Raw genomic sequence first — 18,034 nt, forward strand, 5'->3', positions numbered from 1 at the left:
GTCTAAAAAAACATTACTTATTTTGTTTTTTCTTAGACTGATCACATCGTCTCCCCTTGTGCTGGCCTTAAGTCATATATGAAAAGAGGATACTGTACACATCAAATGTGCAAATGACAGTGAGAAAATCCATCTGAAGCTATGTTGTTTGCTACAGACATTTGAAAGGTGTCTTGAATATAAGAACGTGGATGTTTTCTCTTTGTATTCAGCGCTGGTGATGCTGCACATTGAATTCTGCACTCAGTTTAGGACCCCTCACTTCAGACCTTGGAGCAACTCCAAAGAAAAACAATGATCCTGGAAAAGGGACTGGAATGTAAGTCTTATGAGGAGTGGCTGAGGGTACTGAGATTGTTTAGTCTGAAGAAAAGGAGGCTTGAGGGAACGTTATGGCTCTCTACAAATCCCTGAAAAGAGGTTGCAGTGAGGCGAGGGACAGTCTCTCCTCCCAGGAAAACAGTAATAGAACAAGAGGAAATGTCCCCAAGTAGTGGCAGGGGAGATTCATGTTGAATATTAGGAGAAATTGCTTCACTGAAAGAGGGATAAAGCATTAGAAGGGACTTTGTGGGAAAGTGGTGAAATCCCTGTTCCTGGAAAAGTTAAAAAAAATACTACATAGATCGTTTTGTGATATGATAATAAGTGAGTATGGCGCAATTTGGTGGAAGGTTGCACATGGAGATCTTTTTCAACCTTAATGACTCCATGATTCAATGTTGCTCATATTAAAAACAAGCTCCTACCTTCCTCACTGAGGACTTCAAGGGGACAAATCCCGACAGCATCTTCACATCAACAATCACCATGTTGGAGACATTGCGCTCCCCTGTGTAACTGAGAAACCAAGCAACAAAGATCCAGTGCACATCAACTCAGAGCTGGGCACACTTCCAGCTTTTCCATAACACTTGGCACCCCACTAAGTCCTGGCAATCCAGCACCTTCTTCTCCAGCTGTGCCAGGTTCTCCTTGTCATCTCCCCAGCCTCCCACCAGCCCAGCCCTGGGCTGCCCACACAGCAGGACAAATCCTTCCTCCAGAGCCTCTCCTCACAGACCAGCTGCCTCCTGCGCCCTTCCCAGGAATGTGCTACACTCTCAGACTGCCTCAGCCCAGAGATAACCAGACCTCCCCCAGCTCCCAGGGCTCAAGAGGAAAGCTCAGACCGAAACACAGACTCACCTGACATTTATGCCAATGTCAAAGACCTTGTGAGCCTTGGAGTCCTCACACACCTCTGGGACTGTGTGCACGTGGAGCATGAAGGGCGCCTCCTCTTGTGTGGGCTGCACGTTGTACCTCAGGCTGGTCTAGGGGACAGCCAGCAGCTCCAGTGAGTGCGTGTGAGTGCGCTCAACGTGGCAGAGAGGGGACCCTCTCACACCCAGCCTCCCCGCTTCTCACAGCTCCTCCACACTGCAGAGCCTTCCCTCCTTCTCTCCCACTCTGCCACATTCCTCTGCTCTTTCTATCCTCTGCCCTTTACCCACAGCCTTCCACCTCTCCCCTCTCCTCTGTTCTTTACTCTCCTCTGCCTCAATGGAAGGACTTGATGATTTCAGAGTGCTTTCCAACCTAGATGACCCTATGATTCTGTCCTCTGAAGCCTGGCCAGGGTCTCCCCTCCAGGATGCCAGCTGTCCCCATCACCCTCACCTGCAGGTAGACACATCCTTCACCAGACACCTCCACGCTGTACTCCCCTGGCACCTGGGGAAGGGGCACGCGCTGGAGCAGCAGCCGGTTGCTGGGATCCACTTGGAAGTCTTGATGGAAGTCCCCTCCAGATCGCAGGGCCACCTTGGAAGCTGCTCCGCTCTTGGCATAGGTGGCAGCTCCATACAGGGACAAGGCTTGGAGAGCCACCACTGTGTCCTGAAAGAGACGAGTCCCAGCGTCCCAGCAGAGGATGCAATTAGCCTCTCCTCCTGTAGCCCGTCCCCCTACAGCCTGCCCTTTCTGCCAGCTGGCACCCTCCCCTCCATCCTCATTTTCTCCAGTGTTAAGAAGAAAAGACAGAGGGAAAGAGCAGCTTCAGCATATTGCCCTTCCCAGGGACACTACCTGACATATTTGTCCGTAGCCTCTCAGGAACTTACTTGGCAGCCATGGCAGGTACTGCATGGATCTATTGCAGGGCTGCAGTTCCCACCTTCCTGACAAAACTTCCTGTGCTCCCACCTGGCTCTCTGACACGTCCCACCTTCTGGCCTTCATGTGTGAGGTGGCTGGGGGGAAGCAACTGACCTGGGTAGAGGAGAAGCCTCCATTGGGATTCTGCTGGCTGCTGATCCACCTTGCAATAAGGGAGGCAAACACCAGATCCTCCTGGGCAGGGGCTGGCTGCGAGGTGAGGTGAGCCAGGAGCACGTAGGCCGTCATCTCCACTTCTGCAGAGGGAGCTCGGTAGCGATGGAACGGGAGATCGGCCTTGGGCTCCTTCCCAGGCCGCTGCCAGTGAACAGAGCCATCTTCACAGGGGGCAGCAAGAGAGACAAAAAGCAGCTGTTACTTGTAAGTATTGCAAGGGACTTCCTGACCTGCTGTTGGATCTAGCTGGGAGGATGGAGCCTCCGGGATGTGTCTGTCACGCAGGGTGAAGTGGAAAGGGTCAGGTTTACACATTTTGCAGGTTGACAATGAGTATGAGACTGCTGAGCCTCAGGCCTAGACACCACTTTGTCCTAGACTCCACATTCACGGTGACATTTATGGACTTGGGCCCTGCAGGGAACCAGAGACCTCAGGAGGATGCCACTCCTTCCCTCTGTGAGTAGAGATGCCAGGCTCAGGCAGTGACAAACTCTGTGAGGCCAAATGGCCCAAAGAATGTGACCAGGGCTTACAGTCACCTGCAGGTGGAGAAGGCCAAAGTTGTGGGGGATACTCCCTTCACGTTTCCAGTACCCACTGCTTGGCCAAACCCTCTGTCCAGTCTGACTTAAACAGAATAATTCGGAAGGATTGCAGGATTTCCCCTGAGAACTCAGAACTGATGCTGCAGACTCCAAAATGCCCACTATGCTCATTTTCTCTCTCAGCACCCCCATCTCTTCTCTGACTGACATGCCTTGTGCGCTGCAAGGTCACCTTTGTTCTGGGTTGAGCTTGTGCCCTGGAAGGAAGGAAGGAAGGAAGGACCGTTCCTGGGCATTGCTAGGCCTTTGCTAAGCAGCGTCTGCCGTGGCAAGAGGAGCGCGCTGAGGAGAGATGGGAGCAGAGCCACCCAGGGGCTCAGCACCAAGGGGATGGTGCCTGGTGCTTCCTGGTCAGCTCCCTTGGAGCAGAGAAGAAGGACTGGGCCCTGAGAGGACTTCTCAGAAAAGCAATCCCTTTGCACAAGTCTTTCCTCTCCCTCCACCTTTCCCTACCCACAGAGGCCAGTGCCTGCAGCCACTGCCCCACCAGCAAAAGCCAATCCACCAAGGGGAGGTGTAAGGCTGGTGAAAGCCACGTCCCACCAGGAACACTCACCCTTTCTCACAGCTTCCTTTTCAAGTGAGTCAAGCAATGCCTTCCGCTTCTCCTTGTTCCCTGCCAGGGCAAAGGCGTATGCCAGCAGGGCCTTGGTGTACACGTGGTTTTCTTTCTGATTTGCTGCTGTTTCCAGGCAGAACAGAGCATTCCGCACCACTGAGTGCTGGGGAAAGGAATCCAGTGATTAGGAGAGTGGGGAGAAATAAGGCTTTTGCCTTACTGAAAGGACATAATCCTGCTGAACTTTCAGGAGGGTACTGCCCAAAGGAAGTCTAGAAATAAGTAGGGTACCATGACTCCCAGATATAGCAAATATGACAGTTCTTATATCACAGGGCTCAACAACCAAGTAATTTTTCCAATCTGTTGCAAGTTCTGGTCAATACTGTGTTGACTGACACAGCACAACTGGCTCAAGTGAGGATGCAGTCACATACAGTCACGGGCAGCGGGATCTCCAGCAAGGCGATAGTGATGTAGGCTGTCAGCATGGCCTCATTGTCCACTCCACCCTGCAGGGAAACACAAAGGTAGATGCTGACCCCACCCCCCTCACATCTTCAGTCTTTTCTGCCACTCCAGTAGGAGCAGTGCACTACTCTGCATTGCAGTCCTTTAGCTTGCCTCCTTCTTCTTACAGCTGACGTGAAGGTATCTCAAATAAATACAGAATGGTGTGTATCTCCCTTCCCAGCTTTTGCCATTGGGATGGGAATATCCCATCTCCTTCTGTGCTCAAGAAGCTCAACTGACCCCATCTGACTTATGGCCAAGTTCTAGCATTACAAGAAACAACCAGGCAGACTTGTTACCTTCATGGCATTGTTCAGGAGTGTCCCAGAACTCTGGAAACAGCCGTTCTCCTTCTGTTTGTAGGACAGCCAGTGCAAAGCATCCTGGATGTGCTTCTCCTCTATGAAGATGTGATGCCGGGCCTGGGCAAAGGACTTGAGGACAAAGGCTGTGAGCCTGAACATGAGAAAAAAAAAGGGCCTGAGCAGGCCTGTTGCCCATTTCAATTGAGAGGGCCCATGTGCACTTCATCTATCTGGAAACACGCAAAAGGGCCTGGGAAACTGTGGGCCAATCAGTCAGACCATATGTATATTATATTCTCACCTCAAAAAATTGTTTTCCACTTTTATTTTGGTCTCTCATTTTTGGTTCAAAAAACCCTGTGATCTCTTTGTGTTGAGGCTACAGTTTGAAGGACAAGGATTGTTGATTTGTCTTGGAAAAAATCTCTTTGAAAAATATCGGTAATTGCATGTCAATTAGCTAAATATGGATAACAGAAGTACTCAAAATTACAAGGAAGAATAATTAAATTCCCACGAGCTCATGGTCTGCTGGTAGAACTCTTAAAATGTAAATCCATTCTTCATGGGTTTCCCAGAACTCCCCTAGAATTTTAAAGTAAAGCAGAACATGTTAAAAGAGTTTTTGTTAAGAGTTGTTGCAAGCAGTTATGGAAAAGAAGCAGGCATATGGTAAGAAGCCAACATGCTGTCAAAAGCCAATTACGATTTCAGAAACTAAAAGCAAACTGAGGGTGATGAGGTCTTCCATTATTATCCTTACTTAAAATTGGAAACACATGACAATGATATACAGGAGCAAGTCAAAACTTTTCAATAAGTCAAAATGGCAACACACATGCTCCTCCAGCCTGTCTTTGCTCAGTAGCATACAAACACTTGAAAAAAAACATTCAGCACTGCTCTTGGATTATCAACCTTTCTAGTTGTGTTTCCATATGGAACCATCTTTTCCAGCAGACTTCTAGAAGAGCTGCCACTGCAACTGTTCAGCCTTCTTCAGTCAGGGTGTTAAATCCCCGCTCCCTTCTTCCCCAGTTTATTTCCTTTTTGTCTATAATGGTCCTCAGAGCCACTGGTGGGAGGAAGCACTTCAGCCATAAGCTGGCTGACGTAGCCTATTTATTAAGAAGGAGGCAGCATAGGGATCACACCACCTCTGGAAATCCTGCTGATCTACAACAGTATTTCTTATTTACTGTCAGGCAGTATTTATTATAAACGTGTGTGTGAGAAAGAGGAGCATATTGAAGATGCATAGGTGGCACTGAAATCTCACCAGGTGTTCCCTGGTTGGCCATAACGTTGTCCAAAGGTACTGTAAGAGCCATCTTGGTGCTTGTAGTTCAGCTGCCTCTGATAGCCTGCAGTGGAAAGACAAGGCAAGATTCAGATGTAAGAAAGAGTCTGCTGAGGGATGGGGGAATAGAAAAATAGCTCCATCAACAAAAGCAAATGAGAGAGGCATAGGTCAGTCCTATCCTAACCAATATGCAGTGCTGCTACATCCCCACCTCCATGAACAAGGAAGAGCAACACCTGCCTTTCTTCAAAAGGATGGCAAGACCTATAAATGACAATGAATGAGTCACTGCAGCAGTGACAACTCTGCACTCCATTGCCACCCCATGAGAAAAGTGCTTGCAATGATCAGGTACAGTAATGCTTAAGCAACAAGAAATAATAAAGAAAAAAGCAGCAAAGGGCCCCTTCAGGCATACAGCAGAGACCATCTGTATATGAGAGAAGACCTCATTCAACATCTGGCCAGCATTTGACAGACCTGCCTCCGGCAGGATCTAGAAAAAAGCCAAAGCAGAAGCAAAATCCATGTCCCAGCTCACCGCTCACTAAGTATCCAGTGGCCTTGGATTTGATCTCCTCACTCAGCTGCCCTGTTTTGTTCAGATAGTCCAGGACGTAGATGTTGGGTGCAAAGAGGACCATGTTCTGCTCCCCACAGCCAAAGGGCATCTGGAGGAGCTGGTGCAGATTCTGCATGGCAGTGCCCATGATGTCCCCTGAGAGCAGGAGATACCAGAGAGGTGTTAAAAATATTTAGGGGTCGCTATCAGAATCAGGGGAAGCTACTTAATGACAGATGCAGGAGATATCAGAGAAGAACAAAAGATAATCTGGATTGATAAAGATCCTGGAGCAAAACACAGAACATCAGAGAAAAAGAAAAAAGGGAAATGAGAGAAAGGTTAGGGCATTGTGAGAAGACAGGAAAAAGGCTTGCAGAAAGGGAAAAGAATTAGCACAAACAGTAGGGAAAGTGCTCAGGATAGAAGAGATTAAAGACAAGAATGAGTTGTGCTAGAAACCAAGAGAAAAAGCTGTGAGGTAGGAAGTCAACACAAGGAGTCAGAAACAGCACATGGTTCTACTGTCAGGCTGTTAACTCACCCAGCACTGAGAAATATGCTCTGCCTGAGTCTTGTACCACATTTTCAGGTAGCAACAGGGAAAAATCCTCTTTCACAGGGACTTCTGAGAAAGAAACAAGACCCAAACAGCTTGAGTGCAGTTCCAAGAAATGGCTAATGGAAGGGGAAGGGGTGCCAAAAACAGGAACTCTTCATATCAGAAATGCCCTGATTTCAGTTACTTTCTATTTCCCTGGCTGTAACACAATCTCTGCATGAAACTACTCCCAGCCACTTCTAGGCACTGCAGATCACGTGTCTACAACTTCCTCCGGAGTGTGCAAGAAAACAAGAGGACTTGTAACTCTCGTGCTGGAATTAAAGAGAGCAGGGATGCAAACTTCCATGCTAAATCTGTCCTAGCTCATACCCTGATGCTTAGGGAGGATAGTAAATTCTATAGGCCTTTCTTCTGTCTTATGTCTCAAACTGCCTACCAATGGGGCATGTTTTGACTACCCAAAAATGTCAGACTACATGGAATATGATAGAGGCAGGCCTCCAACATCCCACCCATCAAACCACACAGGAACAAATAGAGAGTCTGTAAAGAGTGGGCTTTACCTTTTACACAGAGCACAGAATTCTGGGTTGTTTCCTTCTCAACTCCTTCAGGCTTGGATGAGATGAAGGAAAACAAGAGAGATGAGAAATTAGTGAGACAGGAAATATAGACAGGAATGCTCACAAGGACAGAGGGATATGTAAAAAGAAAAGTGAGGGAACTGAGGAAGGAGAGGCAGTCACAAACATTCCCTGAAATACAGAGCTCTGAAATAACTTAAGCAAAAAAAAAAGAAATGTGATCCTAAATGACTGGTGTTGTATGTGGAGGAAGAACAGGAAAAAGAGAGGAGAACACTGCAGAACCATCAAACAGATGACCTGCAACTATTGCACACAGTGAGAGGCACTTAAAATCCTTGTGACAAAGATACTGCAGCATTACAGAGGGCTGTGCTGAAGAGAAGTCTGCAGTGCTATTTATTGTAATGCTGCAGACGCTTTAGGGGAAAAAAATTGTGTATGCAAACAGTTGAAAGGGAGGATGTAGTGCACTGTAGTATCTGTTGACACTACTGATAGCACATGGTGGGCAAACACCAGGGGGTTTTATGATACAGAGGAAAGCTCAGAACACAGAACCTCACTGCCAGATTACCACCCTCACTATATAATATCCAACAATTTCCTGTAAAGGCTATCCAATACTGCCACATAGTATTTCCTTCTGTTCCACATCACATCAGCAACTCTTCCTGCCACAGCAAATGGGTAAGCTGTAAAATTTCAACATGTTTTCATGTGTAGTTTTACAGTGATTTCTTTACAGTCATCAAATTCCCATAGATGCTTGTGAACCCCTCCCCTTCGTCCTGGTGCCAGTCTTTGTTACCAAACCATAATTGCAAAACACTCAGCTAAAGAGGCAGTTTGCTTGGCCACTCAATTAGCTGAGAGACAGCATGTGCTGACTGGCACATTTACAGGGGGTGTGTCAAAGAAGGAGTGAGGCTGTAAAGACAGTGTATTGAAATAGGTGACAGATGGGAGCTAAAGGGAAGGATGGATTGCAGTAGGAGTCCTGTTATAGTAGAAGACAGGGCAAGACAATGCACCAGGAGACACAAGGCACATTATTAAGCTGAAGTCTTTATGCAGCCCTGCCAAAGTACAAAGACGTGCAAAACAATCATACTGCCATGCTGCATAGTGATGCCACAAAATCATAGACCAGACCAGGTTAGAAGGGATCGCAATAGATCATCTGGTCCAACCTTTAACAAGAGAGCTAGATGAGATTTTCTAGCATCCATCCAGTTGTACCACTGTATAAGCTTAAGCCTGCAGGAAAGCTCAGTCCTCCCTTCCCACAGCCCACGTACCTCCACCAGCAGCTGTCTGATGACCGTGTCCTTCCGCCCTTTCTCAGGGGTCTCCACAATGTAGTTCCCGCAGGGCTGCTGGTTCTCTAGGGCCTCAGTGGTCACTGAGAGCTCCACCTGCCCTGGAGGAAACAGGGGTCAGTCAGCCATGTCAGGCAGAGCTGGACAACGGGATACACTGCTACGTTCAGGAGTTTCAACTTGCAGGCTCATGGATGGAGATTTCTGTCACAGCTGGGCCCTGATTTTTCCCACAAAAAGATCTCTGCACAAGCTGTGCTGTTATTGAAAGGTGACTCTATTTTAGAGATTCTTTCACAGAACTTAGGACACCATAGAGCTGAGTGTGACCAGCCCCACTGCTATTCAGCACATTGCTGCCCTGCATGCACACCAAAGCTGCTACCACACCAACAGTGAAAGCCAAGTGTGAAGATCCCATGTCCTCCCTAATCTCCGTGAGAAATGGAGCTAGCAGAACTTCTCTGCTGGCCAGAAATGTCTCAGGCCTCAGGAGATGCTGTCCAAGGGGTATAAGGCTTGATGGTACTGCATGTGATGCCAGAGACACAGTTGGACCCCATGAATCCCCCAGTCTTTGCCTCCCAAACATCAGTCTTTGCCTCCCAAATATCAGTCTTTGCCCCCCAGATCAGTCACAAGCAACTGAAGTGCTTCCCAGGAAATTGTGTTGCTGTAATATCCAATATTGAACAGGGAGAACAACACAAAGAAAACCTTCCTGCAGTTTTCAGCACCCTGAGACCTTTACCTAGAGATTTGGGAGTCACCAGCCAAGCCACGGTTTTCCTCACATTCTCACAGAGACAATGAGATTCTTCCCCCTTTTCCACCAGAGTAGCCAGGAAATGAGTAGACTGTGCCAGAGTCACACTGACCTGCCAGTTATAGAGAGAGGTGCAATTAAGAATGGGTGATCACGAGAAACAGGAAGCTAGGAAGCCATAGAAACAGCTATTCTTCAGTAGCAAAGGAGCAGGGAACTGGAGTTGTGGGTTCTGCATTTGGAGTATATAGGAGAAATAACATAAAAAGTTTGGGGCAAAGGGTCTAGGGCTACTGAAAGATAAGGTAAGAAGGCTAGGTGAAAGCAAGGGGTGCACAAGAAGGTATACAGCTACAGAGAGTAATTTAAACCTCCCTTACCCTGATGCAGGCAGGCAGGTAGTTGAAAACGGTGGCTTTCAGCGTGAAGGACTCCCCACGCACCACAGAGTAGGGCATGGTGAGCTCGACAAAGAAGGGCTGGAAGGCTCTGAGGGACACTGTCGGGGACAGGCCAAAGCCTGAGCCTGCTGAAGTGCAGAATGCATTGGCTTTCCACTCAGTGATGGTGTCAGGGATGGTCACTTCTAGATCAGCTTTTCCCTCAGAGCTGGTAAAGCACAGACAGCAAGGACAGAGGGATCAATGTTACAGTTTTGGTGACTACCTGCACCCCTTTTGGTATACTGAACAGTATTTGCTGTGTGAATGATGGGGCACAGTACATTTGCTACTCTAGGACCAATCTACATCTTCTTCCAGTCCACACTTGGGACAAACCTAACCATGGCTGAAAGTAACTCAGAGGATTGCCAAATGGTTTCTGCAAACAATGAAGGTCAAACACTTTGGGATTCACGTTTTCATCTTATAAATCCAGTGTTATTAAAAAGGAATAAGGTAGCCCAAGGTACTTACCTTATAGGTACTAAACTCCAAATCCAGGTTTCTGGGAAATACCTTCGGACTGTCTCTGTCACTTCTTCAGGAGTGCTTAACTGGTTAGAACTTCTCTCTGATGGAATGTCTGAATGTGGTGAGATGAAAAAGAAATCAACTATTGATAATTCCAAACAAGACCTATATCAGCATCATGCTTCAGTCTGAGAAAGTGTCAATCAGAAGCAGATGCTTGTGGCTGTAGTGAGCTAAGGTGCCAGCGGCAGTGGAGTTTCAGGGCCAGGGCTTATTGGCAAGAAGACCTAGCCCTCCATTATTTTCTGCTGGTCTCCAGCAGACTTCAAAGTTGGAAGCCAGCACCTTACAAGATTAAAAACAAAAGGATTTAGACCAAAAGCCTATTTAGGACCTTCTATGCAAGCAACCTTTTCTCTTGCAGGCACAGCCTTCATGTGATGTTCTTCTCCACCCTAATCAGGCCAGCCAGCAATGGAACATCCCTCTGTTGAAATGTTTTTTTGTAGGGTCATTGCGACTCAGAGTACCAACTTCCTGTCAAAGCTATGACCTCCTCAAGAACTAGGCTGAAAATGGTCAAAATAAAAACATGCAGCTGGAATATGGCAAGGGTAAAAAGAGCTATTTTGACTAAAACAAAATTTTCATATACAAAATTTATTCCAAATAAAATATTCTGTGTTTGGGATGAAATTTTTTAAAATATTTTGTTTTACTTTGCTTTTCAACAACTGGAAAACAAAGATGGGGTGGGTGGGATTTGGTTTGCTTGGCTTTCACAAACAGAAAGAGAAATTAATCCAAGAAGAAAAAGAATAAAAGTTATTAAGAAAATTCTAATTTGCTTCATCTTTACTTTGCCTAATTGAATTTCTGTATTTAGATAACAATTGAGTAGCCAACAAGTATTCATATTAACTGTGCAATAGGCATCTCCAGAGCCTGAGAAGGTCTCAGGGACGGGTGAAGATGTTAACAGAGCTATATCACATAGCTCCTGGCAAAAGTGGCAGGCGGCTCATTTGTGTTTTTCTGTTGTGGTATTTCAGTCTTCTTAGTGATGCTTATTTCAGTTTAAAATAATTAAACGGCATCTGTCCTCCATGTTATCAACTTCTGTCAGAAGCTGCAATTGTTTTCAAACCAGACACATACAAAAGCACAGGTTCTAGTGCAAAAGAAAACTCTCTGAATCAGCTATTCAGCTAGAATAACTTAAAAATTCTAAGATATTTTCCTTAATATGAGACTGAAGGATAATAGGGCCAATTTTGTTGCCCAAACTGTTACAGTGTAAGAGTTAAGATAGCCCTTAAAAACAGGATAATAGGATGGGTCCATTTAAGACTGGACTTATATATATCTTACCATGCTAAGCTCCCAAAGTCTACCAACTCATCGCTGAAAAATTTGCCATCCACTTCATGGTTTTGACCAAACATAAGACTGGCTGAGTCAATGAGAACAGCCTGAAAATGGTACTGGAGACTCTGTAAGTGATAATCTAGGAATAGAAGTCTATTGTAAAAGTCTAATGAACAGAGAATTTATCAGCAGGATAATATCGTCTGCTCTGCCGGTCTTTGAACACTATCTAGTTCTGCTGATTTCTTATGTAGAGTTACCAAAGTTTGTCTGTAGACCTACACAACCCACTCAAAGGCTGAAATCTGAAAACCCATCAGCTTAGTACTGCTTCCAAGGTTTCAATTCCCAGCCCCAGCTCTTGTTTAAATATTTGCCCCAAAACACAAACAGGATCTCTGTTGAGAAGAGAAGCAATAACAAAATCGAGTTCCCTTACCGCTTGTCCTCATTGCATACATGGCTGGTGCAGCCATGGCTACAGGTGCTCCTGACGAATGAGGATACATGTGATTACTCGGGCCACAAAGCCAAGGTTTCTTCACATTGGTATTTGTGAAAACCTTTAAACCCATTTCCTATGGGAGAAAAACCAAACATGCTTTTTTATTACTGAATACTGTTGAGGTTTACACAGCAGATTTAATTGGCATTTTACTGCCTCAAAATAGAGAAGTTGTTACTGTCTATGGATTGGACCTTGAGATGATCCCCTGATCCTTGGGTCTGAGTGCCTGGGTGGCTCAGAGAGATCAAAGGATATATCCCCTCTGTTTCTAGGACACTGGTTCCAGTCCAATTTCAGCCTAGGATTAGCCAGGAAGTAGATTTCATTTCCCTCTGGAATGAAATATCTGTGGCTACAATGCAGCTCAAGGACATACTGATTTATTTGAGGTAACTATAATGGCATGGGATCATTTACCTCCAATTAGACCCTCACTTCAAGTCAACCTCAAACCTTTACCTGTAAGAAAACTTTAAGACCAATCCCTTTTCCACCAAGTGTGAAGCATATCTGGCAAGACAAGTAAAGCTTATGACCCTCACTGAATATGCCTCTGGATAAAAAGAAGTATCAGGTCATTCAGATGCAGAAACCCTTCCCATGTTAAGTTTCATGATGCCACAGAAGGCTTAAGCATTTCAAACATTCTTCCACTCCACTCCCTAACCAGGCCAGGGGGGCTATACCTTTAGGATGCTGTAAGTGTCTTCTTCATTCACCCCCATTACTGGGACATAGGTGATCCCATCCCGAACTATTGGCTCCACGGTCATGCAATTCCACAAGGTCTCCTCCAAGGGTACATTTGAATCATAGACATAGCCATGGAATTCCTTCACTGGAAGTAAGTCGTACACCTTGGCAGAAAGAGAGAGAGTATTCGGCATTTTAGTGTCCATTGTTATGAAACACGACTGAGGGAATGGGATGCAAGCACCCATCATCACATCACCATCACATCACAGTCACATCACCAGCTCATACATCCACATTGCCATGGTCCACCCTGTGCTGAGAGCAATAACAGTTTGGAAACCAAAAAGAGGACCAAAATTTGGAGATACTGCATCTTTTTTTTATGCTCTGCATGTTACTCTGGTTATTATGGCTCAAATATGTAAAAATTACATTGGCCAAACCGTCTGCAATACCCTGTCCCTACTCAGGGATTGTCATTTTCTGCGTGGCAAAAAGAAAATAAACTCTTTGACACTTCCAGATGCTACCCCAAGAAAATTAATCCATGCATGAGGAGAATAATTGAAAAATTATCATCAAACACAAACAAAGCATTTGGCTTTGGCCAAGACAAGCAGGCTCCTTAAAAGGGCTTCTAACTGCCGTCCCTAAAATCACACAAAATCCCTGAGAAACAACTGCTGCCCAGTTCTCATCTTTTTGCCCACTGTGGGAAGATGAGAAGCAGCACAGGAGAGATTCCCTGTGTCAGCTCTGACAAGAGGGACTGCTCCCTGCTTCCACTCCAGCACTGGCTGCTCTTGCTCTGAGCAGGCTGCGACTTGTTCCACGAACTTACAGAGGTGGGTGACAGGTTAGCCTCTGGCTTCATGAGGAAAACACTCTTGTCCACAGCACGCACAGCACAGAGGGAGTTCGGGGAGGCCTGGAACTGCAAGTGAGCATCCGAGGAAGGCAGGCCTTCCGAAGGGGAGAAGCTTAAGTCCACCTGTAACCACAGGAAAAGCTATGTCACAGATGCCCTACTCTCACAGGACTGTTCCTTCCAGTTGAGTACATTCACTTCTAACTCTACAAGATCCCCGTATGCATGCACACTTCCCTCTACACTTCCTCTGGGCTACTGTTCCCTTCCAGCAGTGCCAGGGGAATCAGCACCAAGATTCTTGCAACTTCAAGCATCACAATTGCTCATAAAATTTTTTATGTTGTGGGTTTTGTGGTCATTGTGAGTGTGATGAGACAATCCCACATAGGGGCTAGATGTGATCAGACAGTGGAGCATGTCCTTGAACTAGGACCAGTCACTGTACTGCACCCAGAAACCATATGTGAAGAGAAAATAAGCTTGCAAAGACCTTGCTGCTGTTCTCTTTTTCTTAGCCAGGACCATCTGCAGGATCAGCAGTTTGACCAGTTGCTAAAGCGGGTTTTATCAGTGTAGCCTCTGCTAGCACTTTTTTTCCAGCAGTTGATCTCCTCCGGGTTAGCACAAACCAGTAAGCAGTGAAACTACCTACAATAATTGGGATGTTGCCTGTCCAGTGTTGGTATACCTAAAGAAATTAGCTTAACCAGGCTGAATCTAAATAAGTGAGCATGAACACACTGCAGTCTGGTGGCTGCTCCCTCAGGAAGTGGACACTTACCTTATTGTTGAAACATAATTCTGTGTAGAACTTGGCTGAATCAGCAATCACCTCCTTGCTGGAGACCGTGGTGTAGACAAGCACTTGGGCCACTGGAGCAATATCAGCTTGTACAGACAGCTGTAGTGAGAAGACACCATTGTCTAGCAAACAAAACAACGGCAAAAAGTTAAGGTGCAAAAAACTTTCTCTTGGAGCAGTCAAAATTCTAGGTTTGACTTCATGCTGAACTTTATCCTAGCCATTATGAAATTCCAGGCATCCAAGTGGGATGAATTGGTGCTCACAGTGATGTGTAAGTCTCCCTGTCTGACTGAAAAGGCCTGTTTTTCAGTGCATAAGTATGCTGAATTTTGCTTCAGCTTCTAAAAACAGACTATCAGATGTATCTCTGAGGAGCACTGGAGCCCCAGAAAATGCAGTGTCAGGAGAAAGATAGTGGCACAGGGGATTAGAGCAAATCTGTGAAAAGCCTAAAGGCAGAGAAAATAAAGGTCAAACTTTTCCCAGATCTTAGAGGACATGCACATGTTGACCCCTGCATTTACATGGAAGCAGAGTGTATGTCTGACACTGAAAATTTGGTGAAGGAGAGGAACTCACCACTTTCCTCGTCCAAATCCAGAATGTGAGTGCCTCCTTGCTTAATGTTTCCCTTGGCCATCACCTGAATGGAAGGAGAAACTTCGTTGTGATTGTGGTTTTGCATTAGCCAAACCTGAAAGTGAGGGACCCTGCAAAGACAGCAACTGAGCTCTGTGTCTGCTGCTCACACCCAGCTCTCTGCCTCCCTGTGTCAGAATCCCTGTGCTCACCCAGAGGGTACAGGGACATTCTTACTTTTTTATTCCCAACTTCCTCCTTTTTATTTCTAAAGAACATGTAAAAGATGACAAGAAAGTGTTTAAAGCCTGCTGCCACAAAGCACAGCTTTTATTTCTAATCCCCTGTAATTGCCAGTGACAACCTCACTGTATGGCAGGTGCAAACTTACCAGGTAGTAAAAGGTGATTTTCTTCTGCTCTCCTATAGCTGCTGGTGTAAGGATATAATGCACCCAGATCTCTGTGGAGGAGCCACAACTTAGTGGCTTGGACTTGGGCTCAATTTTGAGGAAGCTATTACTGGGAGAGTAAAAGCGCTTCAGTTGGAGATAACGTTCTCCATAAGATGGAACAACCCAGGAACGATCATAGCAGAAGACGTTCGTTTTATGAACTGCCTGGAAAAGGAGAAAATACATACACAGATACTCAAACACATGTGCCACACTGGAGACAAAAATTCATGGCCTAATATTAAAGCTTTAGTATTTTTTTGGTACTGAAGTAACAAGAAAGTCTACAAAATAAAAAAAAAAATTAAAAACAAACACCAACATGTGAGTTTGGAAAGTGCAAGACAGGATGGTAGTATCTTTAGCAAATCATTGGGAATTATCTCACTCCCAGAGAAGCTGGAGTTTGTGTCAAACAATGTGAATCATATCAGACTTTTGTTTACTGTCAGTGTCACTTTAAGAGCCTTTTACACTAATGCCTTTCCCACTCTAATATTCTAGTTAATCTGACGGGGAAAAAAGCCAATTTTCATTTCTTTCTTTATCATCGGCACTGAAGAAGGGATAATGCTGTTCAGATATTACCAGTCCCAAGATAAAGCTACAGATGCTATGGAAAAGAAGGACAATCTCCAACTAATAATTCAAAACCTAAACTGAATAGAAATTTAGGAGGAAAGGGCTCAGGGCCACTTAAAAATGAGAGCAAGGGGAAGAACTTTCACATTTAGGAGGGCGCTTCAGCAATTGATGTGCCTCAAATGCCCTTTTTTCTTTATCTTTCTTATTACTTGGGAATCCTTGCCTTTTCTTTATCCTGCAAAAATCTGAAAACTTCAACTATCTAGTAGTAACTTCTGGAAAATTTTTTATGGTTTTAGTCTGTAACAAGGGAATTGTAGGGAGCAGAGCAAATATAATTCCAAACATAAATATTCTCCCCTACTCCAGGATGTGATATTACAAAATATGCATATTACACAACAAATTGCATTTTGCACTAACAAAAAGATGCTCAGCAGCACCTGTTTGTCCCAGACAAACAAATTCCACAACAAACCAAAACAAAGCAAAACTAAACGAACAAAAAAAAAACCCCAACTCCCACCACCCAAAAAAAAAAAAAAACCCCAGGAGCTGTTACTTAGAAACTTGAAATGCTAAATTAAACTCTGAGATGTGCAGATAGGAGACAGACCCACCGTTGACTAGATAGGGCTGATGATCTCTTGGAGCAGAATGGACTATTATGAACTCTTGATGTTCCTTCTAACCCTGTATTACAATTGCTAAGCAGAAATCAAATATTTACAAGATAAGTGCAATTGTGACCTAGAATCTCAATCTGCTGTATGACTATTTCCACCAAACTGGTGTCAAGGTTCACACAAACAATAAGGAACAATAATCTAACTACTTTTGCATATACAGTATAAATTTTAGAGCTTCCCCTCCAGCCCTGTGGGGGCCTTCATTATCTTCTCTGCCTAAAGGACTTACCCTAATTCCAACATTTTCCAAGGCCAATGAAGAAGTATTTAGGGTGAACTCTGCCATGCCCTCTTCATTTGTTGTATAGTTTTGTTCCTGTCCTCCTTGAAGAGAAATTCTCACAGTTTCATTGGCGATTGGAGCATTAGACCCATCCACTAGTTTCACCTGGAGGAGCAAAACCAGTTCAGTTTAGAAGGAGAGGGATGGCTGCCCCCTGAAAAAGACTGGTAGAACACCAAGGTGAAGACATTGAGCCTGTGTCAGACAAGGAAGCCTCAACAGCACTTTACGTGTATATCTTTCAGAGACAGCTGCAAACTTTCTGAATACTTCTTCTCTGCCTCCTTCTTATCTCTGCCTCTGGGTCAGAGGAGTGGATGTGGAGAATGACATGCACTCACACCCCTGAGGCCTCCAGTTAAACAGGTGACTGTAGGAGGAGAATTTTCGTGGACTGGAGAAGTAGAAGCACAAGGACAGAATGAAGGCTATGCTCTCAGTGGCTGTTCCCCAGTTTGAGAGCCTTCAGAGGAAAGAGACACACAGGGATTAGCAACACTGAGGTCCAGCATCCTTGCAGAGTTGAGGCTCTCACCAGAAGGTTCAGTAGCATCATTGCTTGGTGCTCATGGCATTCCATTCTCATGGTTTCCCTACCTGCCCAAAGAAGGGTACTCCTCGCTTGTAGTAAGTATCTGAAAGCTCAAATATGATTCTGCTAATGGTAGCTGTGATCTCAGAGAAGCTTGTTCCAGTCAACTCCACTCCTGCAGAAAGAAGCATGGAGAACTAATTTGCCTCTGCCTGACCAGAATTCCTTTTATTCTAGGCCAACCCTCCTTTGCTGGACAAACTCTTTGCTTGATAGTCCTGGACTAGAAAAACTATAAGGTTCCAGAAGAGAGAAAGTCCGCTTTTATCCCTCATTCCTACTGGGCA

General features: G+C 45.3%; 1 protein-coding gene across 1 annotated transcript in view; it reads right to left on the minus strand.

Annotated features, from left to right (window-relative positions):
• A2M (alpha-2-macroglobulin) overlaps positions 1–18,034 on the minus strand; it is a 29,710-nt gene that overhangs the window by 2,622 nt on the left and 9,054 nt on the right. The window contains exons 10-32 of the mRNA XM_064409828.1: positions 17,753–17,862; positions 17,102–17,260; positions 15,536–15,763; positions 15,145–15,208; positions 14,542–14,684; positions 13,731–13,880; positions 12,880–13,050; positions 12,125–12,263; positions 10,321–10,429; positions 9,784–10,012; positions 9,389–9,515; positions 8,617–8,738; positions 7,295–7,346; positions 6,711–6,794; positions 6,146–6,322; positions 5,581–5,665; positions 4,296–4,452; positions 3,921–3,995; positions 3,481–3,646; positions 2,254–2,477; positions 1,663–1,881; positions 1,189–1,316; positions 750–840 (exon numbers count right to left, since the gene is read on the minus strand). Of these exons, the coding sequence (XP_064265898.1) occupies positions 750–840; positions 1,189–1,316; positions 1,663–1,881; positions 2,254–2,477; positions 3,481–3,646; positions 3,921–3,995; positions 4,296–4,452; positions 5,581–5,665; positions 6,146–6,322; positions 6,711–6,794; positions 7,295–7,346; positions 8,617–8,738; positions 9,389–9,515; positions 9,784–10,012; positions 10,321–10,429; positions 12,125–12,263; positions 12,880–13,050; positions 13,731–13,880; positions 14,542–14,684; positions 15,145–15,208; positions 15,536–15,763; positions 17,102–17,260; positions 17,753–17,862 (3,209 nt within the window). The remainder of the gene's footprint in view (positions 1–749; positions 841–1,188; positions 1,317–1,662; positions 1,882–2,253; positions 2,478–3,480; positions 3,647–3,920; positions 3,996–4,295; positions 4,453–5,580; positions 5,666–6,145; positions 6,323–6,710; positions 6,795–7,294; positions 7,347–8,616; positions 8,739–9,388; positions 9,516–9,783; positions 10,013–10,320; positions 10,430–12,124; positions 12,264–12,879; positions 13,051–13,730; positions 13,881–14,541; positions 14,685–15,144; positions 15,209–15,535; positions 15,764–17,101; positions 17,261–17,752; positions 17,863–18,034) is intronic.

This window comes from Passer domesticus, chromosome 2 (genome assembly GCF_036417665.1).
Source record: "Passer domesticus isolate bPasDom1 chromosome 2, bPasDom1.hap1, whole genome shotgun sequence".
NCBI lineage: Eukaryota > Metazoa > Chordata > Aves > Passeriformes > Passeridae > Passer > Passer domesticus.